Consider the following 15477-nt stretch of genomic DNA (forward strand, 5'->3'; position numbering starts at 1 on the left):
TCAGAATGCAATGCAGCAAACTCAGAGGAATGTGACATTTGAAGTACTGGAGGGTAGAGATATTTACTCTGTGTGTTGTGATTTCTGCTGCCTCTCTGAAGACTCAGAGCTAGGGACTGTCCTGTCCACCCAGCAGCCTCTGCTGCAATCAAGCCTCCTAAGGCAGAAATCCACAGGGTAGGTGGGCCAAGCTGCAGTCATCTGATGTCAGGTGACCACTGGTGAATTACCTGGCCTCGGGATCCCCAAATACTTCCCATGCCTGTCACTGCCTGCTGGGGCCTCATGACTTCAGGCTTTGACACTGGCAGCCCCTCTCTGGGTGGGCAACTCTTGGGCAGGCTGTCAGGCTTTCCCTTCCTTTCTGTGTGCCTGGTGGGGACAGCCTTCTGGGGCTACAGCCTCCTGGGGGCCCTGTCTTCTTATCCAGGTCACTCTAGAGAGAGAGCTGTGGCAGAGGTAGGCTCTCTAGGCCCAGGTCCCATTCAGGCCTCCCCTCTTGGGAGGACCATTTCCTCTTGTGAGTCATACCTCAGAGGCCACCAGGTTCCCCTTCTCCACTGGGGCAGAAGCCCCAAATGACAAGTCTCATTTCTGCAAGTGCCCAGGTCCCACAGGTCAGGGTCCAGGCTAGGTACCTGCCTGGGAGGCTCAAAGTCACTTCTCCCAACATGTCAGTCATTCCTGTATCAATCAACCCCCATGAGTGCTACTGTCACTCTGAGGGCCAGCCCTGGCCTGGCTCATGGCATCTCTCTTTCTGCAGAGGTGGGAAGACCTCCCTATTCTTGAGTCTTCGATTGTTACAACAAGCACTGTTGCCACCCCCCCAACACACACACACACACACACACACACACACATACACACACACATACATACAGTCTCTGCACTGGGTGTCCAGGACCCAGGTGACCGAGGCCTGCTAGCATTTAGGAATCAGGCACAGATGGGAAGAGAGGGCCACCTAACCCTGGAGGTGGTGGAAGGTGACTGGACATCTGGGTAGACTCACAGTAAAGCGACTTAGCCCATAGAAGACAAGGGCAGGCAAGGCTAGCAGAAGCCACAACCCACCTCTAAGAAGTAGCCTCAGCAAGCTCCTGACCTACCCATCCACCTGCCCACCGGGGCAGAAGCCCCAAATGACAAGCCTCATTTTTACAAGTGCCCAGGGCCCACAGGTCAGGGTCCAGGCTAGGTACCTGCCTGGGAGGCTCAAAGTCACTTCTCCCAACATGTCAGTCATTCCTGTATCAATCAACAGGGATCAATCATGCAACATACGGCTAGCCCTGGAGGCCAGAAACAACAGCAGAACAGGTGACAGGATGTGTCCAGAAGGCTCAGGAAAGAGAGTGCCTGTCTTTCTCTCCTCTCCTCTCCATCAGGGCTCAAGGATGGTAGGGAAGGGGCCCTTGGGCTTACTGAGACTGCCCCTCAGGCTTTTTGAGTGGGGGGAAACTGAGGCCCAAGTGAAGCAGTGGCCCATGGACAGCCAGGATGAGAACCAGATCTCCTGGGGTACAGCCCATCTAGCTTCAGCATCACCGCACTCTAGTGCCTGCCTGGGTGATAGTGGATGTCATCACCCAGGCCTCAGGAGATGGCTCTATTCCTTGGTCCCTCATCACTGTGGGACCTGGGCCTTGGTTTATCTCCTAGGGAGCCAGGAGTATCCCACCTGAAGTAATCTAGGGTTTTAGAGGACAAGATGAGACTAGTGCATCCAGAAGTATTTCTAGAACATTCTCCAGGTAAGCAGGTTGGCCTTAGGCCCTTTCTCACTGTCTGTCAGCTTTGGTATCGCCGAGGCTCCTAGAACAGCCAGGTCAGTGAAGGACACACTGGGCCCAGCCGTACTGCGCCAGGCCTGACTAGCTTCAGGCCTGATCGTGTGCTGAAGGCCGAGACTTTCAGTCCTGTGTGGGAAGTAGCCATGGGGACGTCATACTGAGCCCATAGAATGTCGGACCCAGTAGGCCCAGTGGGAGGTGCTGGGGTGCCTGTGCCAGCTCTGTCAGCTTGGAGGAGGTGGAATGGGTATGTGTGGGTGGGTGGGTGGACACGAAGATGGAATGGGCTTTAACATCCACACTTACCACCTCTGACGGTTGCCTCAGACTTCTTGGGGCCTACTTGCTCCTGGTCAGTGGGTGAGCTCATGGTCACACTCTGGATCTGGTCCCCTTGGCTACAGTCTCCTGGGGGACCTGCAGGGCCCCTCCCCATGGTGGTTGGCTGCTCAGAAGTCACCTCTTTGGGGACCCTCATGACCTGCAGTGGCCTCAGGGCTGAGAGCTGGGCATGCTGCTGGCCTCCTGTGGAGAGAGAATGGTGGTCAGCTGAGAGGCCTCTTAGTGACAGACTTCCAAGGCCCACATGACGTCACTATCAGAGACGGGTCAAGAGAAGAGGAGACTATTGATGCAAGATGCCCAACACCTCTGAGACCCACCAGTGGCCTTTGTTTGCTGCAGGTGACCCCACAGGACAGCCTAGGGTATGTGACCAGACTCACAGGTCTCTGTCTCCCCCTCCCCACCTCTAAGAAGTAGCCTCAGCAAGCCCCTGACCTACCCATCCACCTGCCCACCTGCTCCACCTGGAACCCAATTGGTTGGTTTGTAGGCGAATCCTTCTCTTCAACCTTGCCTGAGAGGTGGAAACAGGCTGAGTAGATGGAAAGGGGGTATCTCATACCAAAGGTGCCAAGGGGACCCTGGACCTGCAGAAACCCCTTCACCTGAAGGCTCCCAAAGGAGTAAATACAGCTGCAGGAAGGTGGGGTCTGGAGCTGCTGTCCACTCTTACAACATGGCTACGGGTGACACAAACTTCTGTGTGCCTCCTCCCCCCACCATTCCCTGCTTGCCCCAGCTGGTCATGCCTGAGATGCCTGGGGCATCCTTCATGGCTTTCGCTCTGGCAGTCTGGCCCTCTCCCCAGTCCAAGTCCAGCCTGAGTCTGGACTTTGTGTCCTTCCCTGCCTCATTTTGCTAAACTGCAGAGTTTGTCCAGTACTACAGAGGTCCAATGTGTGGTCCAGGTCTGTAAAGACCACAAGGCCCATTCTTGATGGGTGGGTGACTTCCTGCCTTCCCAGACAGAACACACTAAGCCCCTTAACCAAGCACTTGGCCTTATTTCTTGATGAGTAAGGTCCTACCTTATGGGATCTGTGGCTCTCCACTGCCTCCCCTACTGCCCACCCCAGCCTGTGGAGGTCCTGGTCCTCCTCTCTCTGCCATTTAGACCTTAAAAAGCAGGGCAATGCCCCGGAAGCTGGCTGATGTCTCTACACCATTTGACCAATGCCCACCACATCTGGCTCCATCCCCACTCACCTCCTCTGGGTCAGGAAGGTGCTCAGGGTGTCCAGGGATCTGGCACAGAGCTGGCGCTCAGGACGTGTTTTGAGAAAAGGGCCTCCCAGCTGAGGGAACGTCCTCCTGCTTACTGAGGGCTCAGAAGCTGTGATCACACTGGGCTTTGGTGCTCAGGGAGGAAGTGGGCCTTGTTCTGGGATAGCCCCTCCCTTGCCTTTCACAGAGCTGCCTCCTCCCTGCACAGGCCTCAGCTGCTCAGCCTGCTCCTCCTCAAGTCCAGAGCCCAGCCAACACAGGCCCAGGCAGGGTCCAGCAGTGTGGAGGATACACCTGCTGAGCTCAGGTGGACACTGAATGGCTTGCAGAGCCTCTTTCAGGCCTTTCAGCCCAGGTGTCAGGTGACCCCAGGCAGTGAGTGACCCCAGGCAGGTCAGCCACAGACTCCAGACCCTGAACACCCACCTGGTTTGCTGCCGGAACACGGAGACCTAGAGTCACTCTTGGTGGGGGAAAAGCCTCAGTTTACCCACCCATAAAATAAGAATGAAAACACCCACTCACAGGAGGTTGGGAGGATAAAGCAGATGAGCTCTGGCTTACAGCCCGCATCTGGTACTGTAGGCTGGAGGAAGGGAGGAACTGCTCCAGTCAGCCCTGCCAACGTTCCTTGAGATCTGGCTGGAGCCCTGCCCAATACATATGGACCCCATGCTTGGAGAGAGGACCCCATACTTGATACCTTGCCTGCTTTATAAAGGAGCACCCCTGGGGATTGTCTGGGCATCCCCTACTGGGTGGTTCCCAGTTACACTAACAAGGAACCTCAAGATAGGACTTGGTTAGCAATGGGTTTTTCAGATGAAGTGGACCTCAGGAGATTCAGGTCTTGGGGGATTAGAGTGGTCTCAATGGACTAGGTGGTCATGTCAGATTAGAACAGCCTGGTGTCTAGGGTTCCTAGGAGAGAACAAGACACACAGAGGAGGAGGAGGGCACATGACGCAGGAACAGTGGCCAGGCAGCCACAAGCCAAGGAACAACTGGCCTCAGAGGCTGGAGGAGGCAGGAACCAACCTGCATTTGGACCCTGCCCATGTCTTGTCTCTGACTCCTGGCCTCCAAACCCTGAGAACACAATTTCTGTCACTAAAAGCCACCAGGGTGTCACTGTAGACATGACCACACTGAAACTTTTCCTCTTGGTAAGTGGGGTTCACACACCTACATCATGGCATTTGAGGGGCCACACAATCCAAACACTGGCACAGGGCCTGACACAGCAACATGTTGACAGTTGCATACGGAGGCACTACTCAGATGCTCCTGAGCATCCTCCTAGGCCCTCGCCTTAAACCTTCAGACTAGAGGATGACCTCGCTCCCCTACCCATGTCATGGACATGAAACCTGAGGCTTGGCCTAGCCAGAGTCACAGTGGCAGGGGACCTTAGCCCAGTGGTGGGAGTCTGGCCCTTCAACCCGAGCACACCTGACTTGTGCCCGTGCCCTATTTGCGATCACAGGGCTGGGAGGCTATATCCAAGTGGCCAGCCCTCTAGTAGGTTGCTCATGCTGAGGTTGCTGGGGACATTTGGTTAGTGTCTCTGGTCAAGTCATGCATCTCATTGGTGGACATAAAGGGACCCAGAGTGAGAGCTGGGCATGGTGGAGCATGACTTTAATCCCAGCACTTGGGAAGCAGAGGCAGGCAGATCTCTGTGAGGCCAGCCTGGTCTACCTAGAGAGGGGCTACAGGAAAATCCTGTCTCAAAAAGACCAAAAAAAAGAGACCCAGAGTGACCTTAGAGTGGCCAGGTCACAGTCACAGGAGTGCGGCCTGTGATGAACCAAAGCTGGGGGTCACACTTAGGAACCACTGATCTCTTATTGCTACTCAGCTCCCATGACTTGTCTGGATCCCAGGGACATGGTCATTAAGGGTCAACATGAAGGCAGGTCACAGAGGCAGCACTTGGCCACATCTGAGTAATCCCTATAAATCAGTCTAGCAGCACCCTGGAGTTCCAAAGGCCGGGGTTCTGCCTGACTCCAACCCCAAACAAGCCAGAAGAGTCTCCCAGAAAGAGGAAGGTGGGATGCTATTCTTAGATACCACTGCGGCGAAGCCTGGCTGTACTGACCACAGCCGCCTGGGAAGGTCCACACCCTCCTTCCCGGAGCCCCCGTACCTGCACTCTGCTTTTCACAGACACCTCCCAGGCCACCAGGCCCAGAGACGCAGGCTCCAGGTGGCCACTCCTGGTTTGGCTCCTTTCTGGCTGGCCTACAGGCTGTTTCCAGCTATCCCAGGCAGGCAGGGGCCGCCCACAGTTGACTGACTGCTCAGTGCGGTCACCGCCCCCTGCTTCCTGCCCGACTTCCTCCCTGAGCTTGGGGGCCAGAGACCCAAGGCAGGCCCAGTGCGTGTGGGGACGCCATCGGCCAGTTGATCATTAGCTCCTTGTGGACCAGAGCCAGGCCCTGTCCCTGCCTGACCGCTGCCAGCCCTGTGTTCTGTGGTGAAGGCTGGGGACACCCTTGGTACTGAGACTGGGGAAGTCCGTGGGTGGCTGGCTCTTGGGCCCTGCTAACCCCAGCCCTGCTCTCTGTTCCCTTCTCTTTCTGCACATGTGCATGCGCATACAGACACGTGTGTGGATATAGAGACACACATGCATGGACACACAGACATAGCACACACGTGTGTACTCACATACACACAAGCTCTCCACTCTGTCCCTGGCTCTGTCCCAGCCCATGGGCTTCAACAGGAACATTCTGGGGAAAGAAATGGGCCAGTCTCCTTGGAGTGTTAGAACTCCACCCCTGGGGACAAACCTGTGGGGTCTCTACTTTACCTTTCCATAGGCTTCAGCTCAACCCAAGACTGTCCCCATGGCCCAGGTTGAGGCCAGTCTCCTGTCCTCAGGCCCTCCCTATGCCCACCCCAGGGAATAGGGCTGGTTTGTCTCCGCCACACTCATGGGGTACTGTGGACACTCCCTTTTTCCCTCCTGTCTCCATCATGGGGGATTCTGAGGGGCAGGTGCACATGCTTCACCTCTCTCCAAAAGGTACAGACCCCTGGGATGCCAACCTTCTACCAGCTTGCTTTTCTGGGAGCTGTTGACAGAGCCCCCTGCAGACTCATACCCATACAGGGTTTGGAGGTGTTTCCTCTCTGGGCTATTGTCCCCACTGCAGCCGAGACCAGTATCCTGTTTGTCTCTGCAGCTGTGCTCTTGGCCCAAAGCCAGGGGGATTTTCTAAGCACCCCCACCCCCACCGTGTGCAGGGCATCCCAGGACCATCCGGCAGCCAGTGGCCTTCTAGGCCCAAGGTTCTTCAGGCAAGGCCCTCCTAAAGGTGTGGGAGGTGAAGTAGAGTCACGTGACTGTCAGAGGGCCATCTCAACCCCAGCCTGACTTGAGATCCCTCTGGGAGCCCTTGTCACTTCCTAAGCCTCAGTTTGACCCTTGCAGAGGGGAGTTGGCTGTGCCCTCAGCTCCTCACAGTTCTGATTCCTGACTTTATAGTATGTTCTAGTTGTCATTGGGAAAATGTTAAGTTCCTTGGATGATTTTTCACTCTCTATGGCTTTGACAGCCCAGTGAGCCTGTAGTTCTTATGACCCCCATTGGGCTGATGTTAAGGGGGCTTAGAGAAGTGTGTGCCCAAGTCTCTCAGCTCAGGCTAGCACCAATGCCAGGGTCCTCGCTGCCTTAGCCCCTCACTAAGGACTGTGTTGCAGAGCCTTCCATGGGAGGCTGAGTTGCCATCACTCCAGGAAGCCGAGGTTGCAAGGAGGGGATAAAGAAAGTTTCCTGGCATAGCCTCCTTAAGTGACTATGAGCTTTAAGCTGGACCCTGGTGCCCTTAGGCCTCCCGAGACACACACTAGTGCCCTGATCCTGTCTCTTTTCCCAGGGTCCTCTGTGTGGCACACTCAAATGGCGAATGTACCACTGAGGGGGCACTGAGCCATGTGTGCCCCTGTCTTGGGTCCTTCCTATGGGAGAGTTCACATCCTGCCTACCAGGACCTGGCTGTGGCCTTGAAGCCCCACCAATTCCTGAAGCCATGTGGCCCGCTACCCCAGTTCTGATATCAGGGTGCCAGACAGTGACGGGGAAGCCTAGGACGGCGGAGGAGGGGGACAATAAGGTCAGGATTCCTGAAGGAAGCTCCTGATCTGAATCATGGAGGGAAGTTAGGCAAACAGGGACCGTGAGGGGTCTCCCAGGGGACAGATGAGCTCAGAAAAGCACTTACACCCAGCTGTACCCCAGCATGCAGAAAGCTGAGTCTCCCGAAGCCACTCAGGCCCTGACATGGGTAATCCAAGAGAGGCTGGACACCCGGCCCTGAGGCTAATCTGAGCAGGCCATGAATGTTGAGCTCAGGAGGACAGAGGCGCAAGGGCACTGTAGAAAATGTGAACAAGCATACTACGAGGCCCAAAGAGAAAACATTTTCCTTTGCTGGCTGTCAGGTCCTACTCAGCTCTGCCAGGTGATGAGGCAGCAGGAAAATAACTGAGGGTGGGTGTGGCTGACCCACCCTACCCAGTGTTATTTCAACAGCAGGAGGCCAGTTCTAGTCCATAGGTATGGTCGGTGGGGTGCTAGAGAGGACTGGCTTGGGAGGCCCCAATACCAGTGGCACACTCAGGTTCCTGTGACACTCACATGGAGCATATGAAGGCTCAGAGTGAGGAAAATGCCTGCTTAGATGAGGGATGCGTGCTAAGGATGGGGAACCCGGACGCTGGTGGCAGCAGATTCAGGTAAGACGTATGACTGTGAACCTCTGCCCCCATGTGGAGTAGAGGCAGCCACGCAGAGGCAGAGGGTGGAGCCAGCAAATTGTTAACTCCCCTGTGGGCCAAAATTTAGTACCCAAGAGACTGATATCATTCAGGCTTACACACAGAGAAACTGAGGCTGGGGAGAAAGCCACCTTCACCCTCAAGCACTGGAATAAGGGCTCTTCAGGTGTTTCCATTTTAAAGGAAATTCTCAGAGATCAGCCCTGCCCACAGACAGACTTGGCCTTGGGGATGTGCTCCAGCCTGAACCTCCCCAAGCCATAGAGGCAGACCCTGCCCCAGGAGGAGTGTATCCTATTATCTTTCCTAGCCCTCTTCCCTCCTCTGTGAAACACAGCATACATCTCAGCTGAACTCCAGAAGGGTAGACTCCACCCATACCTCTAAGACAAGTTCATCCCAGATGCCTACCCACCCTAAAGGGCAGGGCAAGGCTGGGCCCTGAGTGCCCTTGCTGGGTGGAGTCCTCTATATGCCCAAATTTGAGAACTAGCCCCTCCAGGACTATGTTATGAGCACTAACTAGAGTCTGGTGCTGGAGGGCAGTTGCCCCAAGCATACACAGATAGGTCTAGAACAGTGTCTGCTAAACAGGTACTGGCCTGTTTGTTATTGCTGGCACTGGTCACTGGAGCCAGCCCTGATCAAAGATTTGCAGTGCTCCAGTCCCAGATTGCAGGAACTGCTTTTTGCAAAACAAGGAAGTTGGGGGTGGGGAGGCACCAAGTGACTGATGGCCACTGAGGCCGGATGGACAGACAACCAGGCCACCAGGGTGGAGGTCCACAGAAAGCAGTCAGCAGTTCCCGTGCCTTTGCCAGACTGAAGACGCCACCTCCTGTGCCACCGGAAAGGGCTCCCTTTGCAATCCCCCTGACCTAGGGTGGAGACACTGGCCGGCGATGTTTATCTGGCATGGTCAGGTCAAGCATCACCCTCTAGCCTGGGAAGTCGCAAGCACTGTGACCTACCAAGCCCATGCTCAGTTCTCTCCCTTGGGTGAGCTGCAGAGGGCAGGTCCCAGGGTGTGTATGTGTGGACTCCCTTGAACAGTGCTCTCTATCTCAGAGAAGGCTGTCAGAAGAGGGCTCTTGGTCCTTACACATTAGATAATGAGACATGTCCAGGCTCAGCACAGAGGCCTTCTTTCCACTGTGTCTGGGTTGGCAATGCAGGGACAGGCATTGCCTGGCATAGTTTGGCAGCATGGGAACGCTCCAGCAGTCCCTCCTTCAACAACAGAAAGCTGGGATGGTCCAGGTCTCCAGGGTACCCTGTGAATAGTCTGTCCTGTGGATCCCAGGTACACAGAGGCGTGGGACCACATGGGTACTTCATGACTGCCCATCTCAAGAGCTTAGAGAAGTCTCTCATCCAAGTTCATAGATGAGACACCAGGACACTGGACCCCGGACTCCATGGACTCTCATTGCCCAGGACCCCTATGCTCCTGACTCAGGCTGTAGGGCCCTGAATGGAATTCCTGGCATCTCTAGATCCCAGGCATCTTGGGGGTGATCTTGGCCTTGACTTGTATAAACATTAACCAATCCAAGCACATACTTCCCACATGCCTCCATCTGGGACGAAGTCCTCCTAGCCAAGGCCTCTTTCTTGAACCCAAGGTTCCCAGACCACACTGCTGCCCTCCAAGGGGGTCAAGAGGGATTGAGGTACAGATTTCTGTAGCTCTGTGCTTCAGAGCCAGCCTCAAGCTACATGTGGGGAGTACTGGTCCTGAGGGCAACTGTGGCTGCCGTGGAGGCACAACACTGTGCATCCTCTCTGATGTTTCTCACTCTCAGCAAAGCCTCAGGTCTGTGCACTCCTGCCAGCACTGCATCCCCCTCCCCCAATGTCCCTTGCCTCAGTCATGAGCTACCGATGCCAAAGCTCCTCTGTCCTGCATGGCTGCACTCCATACTGACCCTCCTCTGGCTCGTTCTCTAATCACACATGTCCTGCTCGGGGGCAGCTGGGTAGAAGGGAATCACTCGGTTGGGCCTGGGTCCTGTGTTCTCTCCTGCCTTCTGTGGGGTGTCACCGTGGAGTGTGACACTGGAGCGAGAGGGAGATTGGGTGGCATCTGCCAGCAGGTCCTCGCTGCGGCTCTGAGCAGCAAGCCCCAAAGTGATAGTCACATCTGCACACTTCACAGCCCAGGTGTCCAGCTGTGGTGTTTCCCAAGTGATTTCATGGGGGCATGGCCAGAGGGATCACTGCTTTGATGCCAGACCAGGTGAAAGCTACAGGGTTTCCTCTCTCAGCTGCCACAGGGAGGGCCATGCCCTTGAGCTAGGCAGGGCCCTCTTCCTACACAAAGAACAGTGTGAAGAGATACCTCATCCATCTGCCCCTTTTCTCCCCACATGGTGGGCACAGCTCTGCTCAGGAGTGACTAAGGGAGAGCAGGTTCTGGGGTCAAGGGTCCAGGTGAGTCTCCTGGGCAGCTAGTCCGTGCTCAGTCTCCCTGTCTGCCTGGCTCAGAGTCCGCTGGGCATGGAGAAGAGCCACAAAGAAAGCCTGTCGCTACTGCCATATATTCAGCAGGGGAAGAGTGGAGAGGTCGGGCCAGTGCTCAGCACCTAAGACTTGACTGAGTCTCATGGTCTGGACTACCTCTCAGAGCTCCCAGTCGAGTGGCAATAGCAGCCACAGGGGCCAGACAAACAAGACAATCCCACCACTGTGGCTGACACTGGGTGGACGACAGTAAGCCAGGGAATCAAATGACTCTCGATCTTGCCTGCAGACAGGCAGAAGTTGGCTTAGAGGTGGGGCTCCCAGACAGCTTTCACTTGTGAAATGGGGCATGGGTTAGCGTGCTTGTGGTGCTGGGAGTTCAGGGACTACAGTTGATAGATGATGTGTTAATCACAGATAGGTATATAAGCACATAGATAATAGATACATAGATACATGGATGGATGATTGATGGCTTAACTATTCTCAGTGTTATGGGACTGTTCCAGGAGGACACAGGCACTTAATTGAAAGATAACCTGATGGCCTCAACTAGGATACTTTGAGCAGGAAAATAAAGTAGCATTGGATGATAACTCAAGGATACAGTTGTGTCCCTAAGTCCAACCTGATATAAACAAGTTTGGTTAAATAAGTAAATGGAGAAAAACAGGCCCCAGTCACCCAAAGCATTCCACAAACCTCTGTCACTACCCCATGCTGTCGGCAGAACTGATAAGTATTCCCTCGGTTCCTGGCCAGCACAGTAAGGGGCCAAATCAGCACCAACACCATAGTCCTGATGCCAGGTACACCCTGGAAACCCATCGCCCAGTGTCATTAGAGAAGCAACCCAGACAAATCCTATGGATCCCCGTGTGGAACGGGGAAGGGGCTGAGTGAGGACGCTAACTGCCAAGCAGTCAGGGAAGGCTTTCTGGATTCGGGGACACTTGAGCAGGACTTTGAAGGCTAGGTGGGTGTCAGAGTGGTGGGAGGTGTGAGTTCCAGGGTGAGTGAGTGTGCAGGGTAAGCTGGACAGGGGAGCAAGGGGACAGTGGGCAAGTGGCATGGTTTTAAGTGTCTGCATCTCGAGCTCCAGCTCTCCCCTATTCCCACCGGGAGGCCCAAGGCCCATGGTGCAGACAAGAGACTAGAAAGCTAACAGAGCTCACCAGGCACCTACATCTGGCAACTGTGGCCCAAAGTAGACAGACTTTGCTGTTCCTGTCTGTCTAGTGCTTTCAAACATGACATGATCCTAGCTGATCCCAAGACACCTTTTCTCTACCTCCTGGGGTAGATCATCAACATTGACATCTGTCACCATGTCCATGGTAGACTGCCAAGAACACAGGGCCAGCAGGTCACCAGCACCTGTGGACCCACAATGGTGCTCACCTTTGGCCTGTGGCTCCATTTCTGAAGCACTCGTTCTCAGATTGCATCCTCTGGCACGGGAACAGGTGCCAACTTGGCTGTTTACAATGTTAGCACCTTGGAAGTAACCCAAGTGTCAGATAAGTCACACTCCCTCCACACATAGTGCTGTGATAAGGAATGAGGACTTTCCCTGTGTGCCCATGAGGAATGCTCTTGAGACACGTTGGGCAGGAAGCGAGGCGGGAACAGGCGCATGTGGGAGCAGCCACGTACCACCTGGGTGCTGGAGCACACCACTCCTCTGCATTTGAAAAGAGACCAACCTAGAGGTTGATCGTGGGGCCAGCAGAGGATGTGTCACCGGGGAGCATGAAAACCATGTGATTACACTGTGGAGGAGGGTGTGGTACCATGGTGTTCTCAAGAGACAACTACCATCACGGCACAAAGAGCAAAGTTCAGTGAACACAAAAATCAAGGAGGATGGGGCATCTAAGGACGTATAGGTAACAAAACAACCCAGCCTGTTACAAATGCTTGACTAGATCGCATCAAAGCTGAGGTGGGGAACAGAGGGGAAAGGTGGAGGCAGAAAGGACATCCAGGGATCTGAATGCTGGGAAGCCTCCGGTTGATATTAGTGCATCCATACAAAGTCCTGAGTAGTGCCTGCAGACCACACTGACGTGAGAAGCTTACAACAGGGGACGGGGTGGTCCCCTCTTCCTCCATGTCTAATGAGGAAGTCTAACATGTTCCAAATAATAAAGTCTATAAAAGAGTACTGGTCGGTTGAAGAGGCTGTATGTGCTTGGAGGACAAGACTGAAGTAGCCAGGGCCCTAGCCCTCCTGTAGCACAGTCCAGTGCAAGGCTGTGGACCACACCTGTTGTTAACTGCAAAGCTTGGGGCAGAGCCTAGGGCAGAATTTTGGGTGCTCCTACTTTCCTACAGCACCAGGAAAGCTGAGTCAGGACTTTGGAACAGTACCCTGATCTGGCTTCCACCTGCCAGTCACCTTGCAAACTTGTGGCATCGTGAGCCTCGGCCCTGCTGGATTGCTAGAGCATGGGGATGCAGGCTTCATCTTGATCAGAGGTCTGCTGGACCCAGGCTGCCATTACAAAACCCACACGTGCTACAGTTAGTCTCCCAGTTCTGAGGAGCCAGACAGGCATCAATCACCAGGCTCCCAGGAAAAACTGATTCTCAGAAGGCCCACTCCTCTATCTCCAAGGTCTGAGGCCGACCTCCTCAGCCCTTGTACAAAGTCCATACATCTACCAGCTAGGGCCACTCTTAAAATCCAAGGGCTAACAGAATCACTCAGCAGGGCCACTCTTCTGATCCTGGGGATAGTCCCTCTCTGATCACTGTTCTGCTGGCCTCTACCCTGGCTCACCCCAGGAAAGGAACTATCCCCAGGGGGAACTTTAGCTCCCAGGGAGAAGCCTGTGCTGGGTTGGGAGTAAGGAACTTGGAAACAGGGAGTACAGGATTCCCCAGTCTTTGGTGCTGGTCCAGGGGGATAGGCAGAACTAGATTAGCCCCCAGACCCCAGTCCAGGAATCCTGCCTCATCTCCAGGTACCCCAGCACTGGAATGTATCAGCTGTGGCCACTAGCCACGTGTGGTCAACTGCTCTGGGCACTCCCATCTTGTAGATGAGGAAACTGAAGTTCAGAGGAACAGAGTCACCTGCTCAAAGTCACTTAGTCAGGAAGTGGGGTGCTGGGACCTGGGCGTCTGGGACTTCATCACTCCACAAGGCACCCTGCCCAGCCTGGGCCTCAGGATCTTAGGGAGACCACACCCTCTACCTTATACCTTCTGCCCTGACAGGGCCCCGCCCCTCTCACTTCTCAGGGATGCCCTTCCAGAACACCTGAAACCTGCTCTCCCCACTCTTCCAGGCCAGACTAATTCAAACGCTCCCCACTCAACCAAGCACACGCTCTCCAGTTCTTACCTGTCCACAGGTGAGCTGATTGTAGGTCCCTCCTGGTGCTTACTCAGCAGAGACCTCTAGAACTTATCCTGCCAGGAGGACAGGTACTGCCAAGGAAGGAAGAGAGGCAGGTGGGAGGGGGCCTCCAGACCCCTCACCTGTACTGGTGGCTTTCCCAGTCCTTAGGACAGCTGCCAGTAGGCCTTGCCTAGGCCCCTGGCTCCAATCAGACAGTCTGAGTCATCAACCTGCTGGGCCCGCCCTTCTGGGAAGAGGCCAGGCTCCTCTTTATCATCCATCAGGGTGTCAGCTCCGGGCCAGCATTCCTCTGCAGGGTGGGGAGGAATAGCTAGGAATGAGTGGAGCACCCTGGTCCAGCCAGGTCTGTCCAGACTTTGAGAGTGTCAGAGGGGACAGGCAACCCGGCCTGGGCTCACATCTCGGAGGGTTAGCGACTACTACCCTGGTACTACTCAGGCATCACTTTGCTAGGATGGGGACAGCTTGCCCCCTCTTACCTCTGGTGTCTGAAGCTGGAGCCTGTCATGAGGCAGCTGTCTAGGGTGTTCAGCAATCACTGACTGAGCACTTACTATGTGCCTCCAGGCCCTGTGTAGGGCCCCCAAGGTCACAGCAAAGAAGGGCAGATCTCCCAGGTGATATCCAAAGAAACTGTCCCCAAACTTGCTCAAGATGAGAGTCACTGGGCTGTCTCTAAGGTTATGAATCCTGGTTGCAAGGGCAACAGATCTCGATATTTTTAAAAAGTTGTTAAATGACCCTTGTCATCAGGTGACTCCGGGAACCCTGTTTCAAACAGCACTTAAACCTTTGGACAGTCAGCTGGTGGGCAGTCACCTGGGGCCTCGCTGTCCCTCCCCCATCCCCCACCCCCTGGCCACTAGGATGGGGTTACTGCTTCCTGTCTGGGTAGGTGACACAGACCATGAATGTTTTTCAACTACTCTGTGCCTCCCTTTCCCCCTGCTTGGAATGGAAGAACTGGAGAAACTCGGCCTCTGGGGATGGACGAGTTAATAAATGCAGAGAGAGGATTTGGACTGATGCCCTGCACATGTGAAGCAGGCGCTCTCTGGTGCACAGCCCCCACCCCTGTGTTTTTATCTGGCATCCTTTGGATTGCAACTCTCTTTATACAGTTGTTTGTGCTGGCCTGGGGGCAGAGCCAGCTCAGCAAGCAGGCAGGAAACACTGGGCGCCAGCTGGGCTCAGGGCTGGGTAGGAGCTGGCCACTCGGGCCTCCTCACACATGTGAATGAATGAATGGGTGGGACTTCAGTTGTGTGGCAATTCCCTTTGCTTTTATTTAGGATTAACATGGGATTTGCTCTCAAATCCCTACTCAATGATATCTGATTTGACGGTCCCAGAGGCCTCTGATGCTTGTCTCTCTGCACAGGGCCAAGCCTTCCTCCCTGCCACACTCCGCAGTGTGCGTCCAACGCTGCTCCAGGACGGAGGATTCTGCCCACTCCAGCTATCAGTGCTCCAGCTCTGTGGTGCAGG

General features: G+C 54.8%; 1 protein-coding gene across 6 annotated transcripts in view; it reads right to left on the reverse strand.

Annotated features, from left to right (window-relative positions):
* The window catches only part of Sh3tc1 (SH3 domain and tetratricopeptide repeats 1), a 41724-nt gene extending 27733 nt beyond the window's left edge, over positions 1-13991 (reverse strand). For 4 of the 6 annotated variants that reach the window (XM_017798088.2, XM_008832838.3, XM_029563423.1 and 1 more), the window contains exons 1-2: positions 5518-5643; positions 2103-2321 (exon numbers count right to left, since the gene is read on the reverse strand). In XM_017798088.2, coding sequence (XP_017653577.1) covers positions 2103-2274 — 172 coding nt within the window. In that variant the 5' untranslated portion in view covers positions 2275-2321; positions 5518-5643. Of the gene's footprint in view, positions 1-2102; positions 2322-3347; positions 3478-5517; positions 5644-13971 lie in introns of those variants that run through there. The other 2 variants (XM_029563421.1, XM_017798087.2) reach the window with 2 other exon arrangements.
* Between the last annotated feature and the right edge of the window lie 1486 nt (positions 13992-15477).

Source organism: Nannospalax galili, unplaced genomic scaffold, assembly GCF_000622305.1.
Source record: "Nannospalax galili isolate Female #2095 unplaced genomic scaffold, S.galili_v1.0 scaffold436, whole genome shotgun sequence".
Lineage (NCBI taxonomy): Eukaryota > Metazoa > Chordata > Mammalia > Rodentia > Spalacidae > Nannospalax > Nannospalax galili.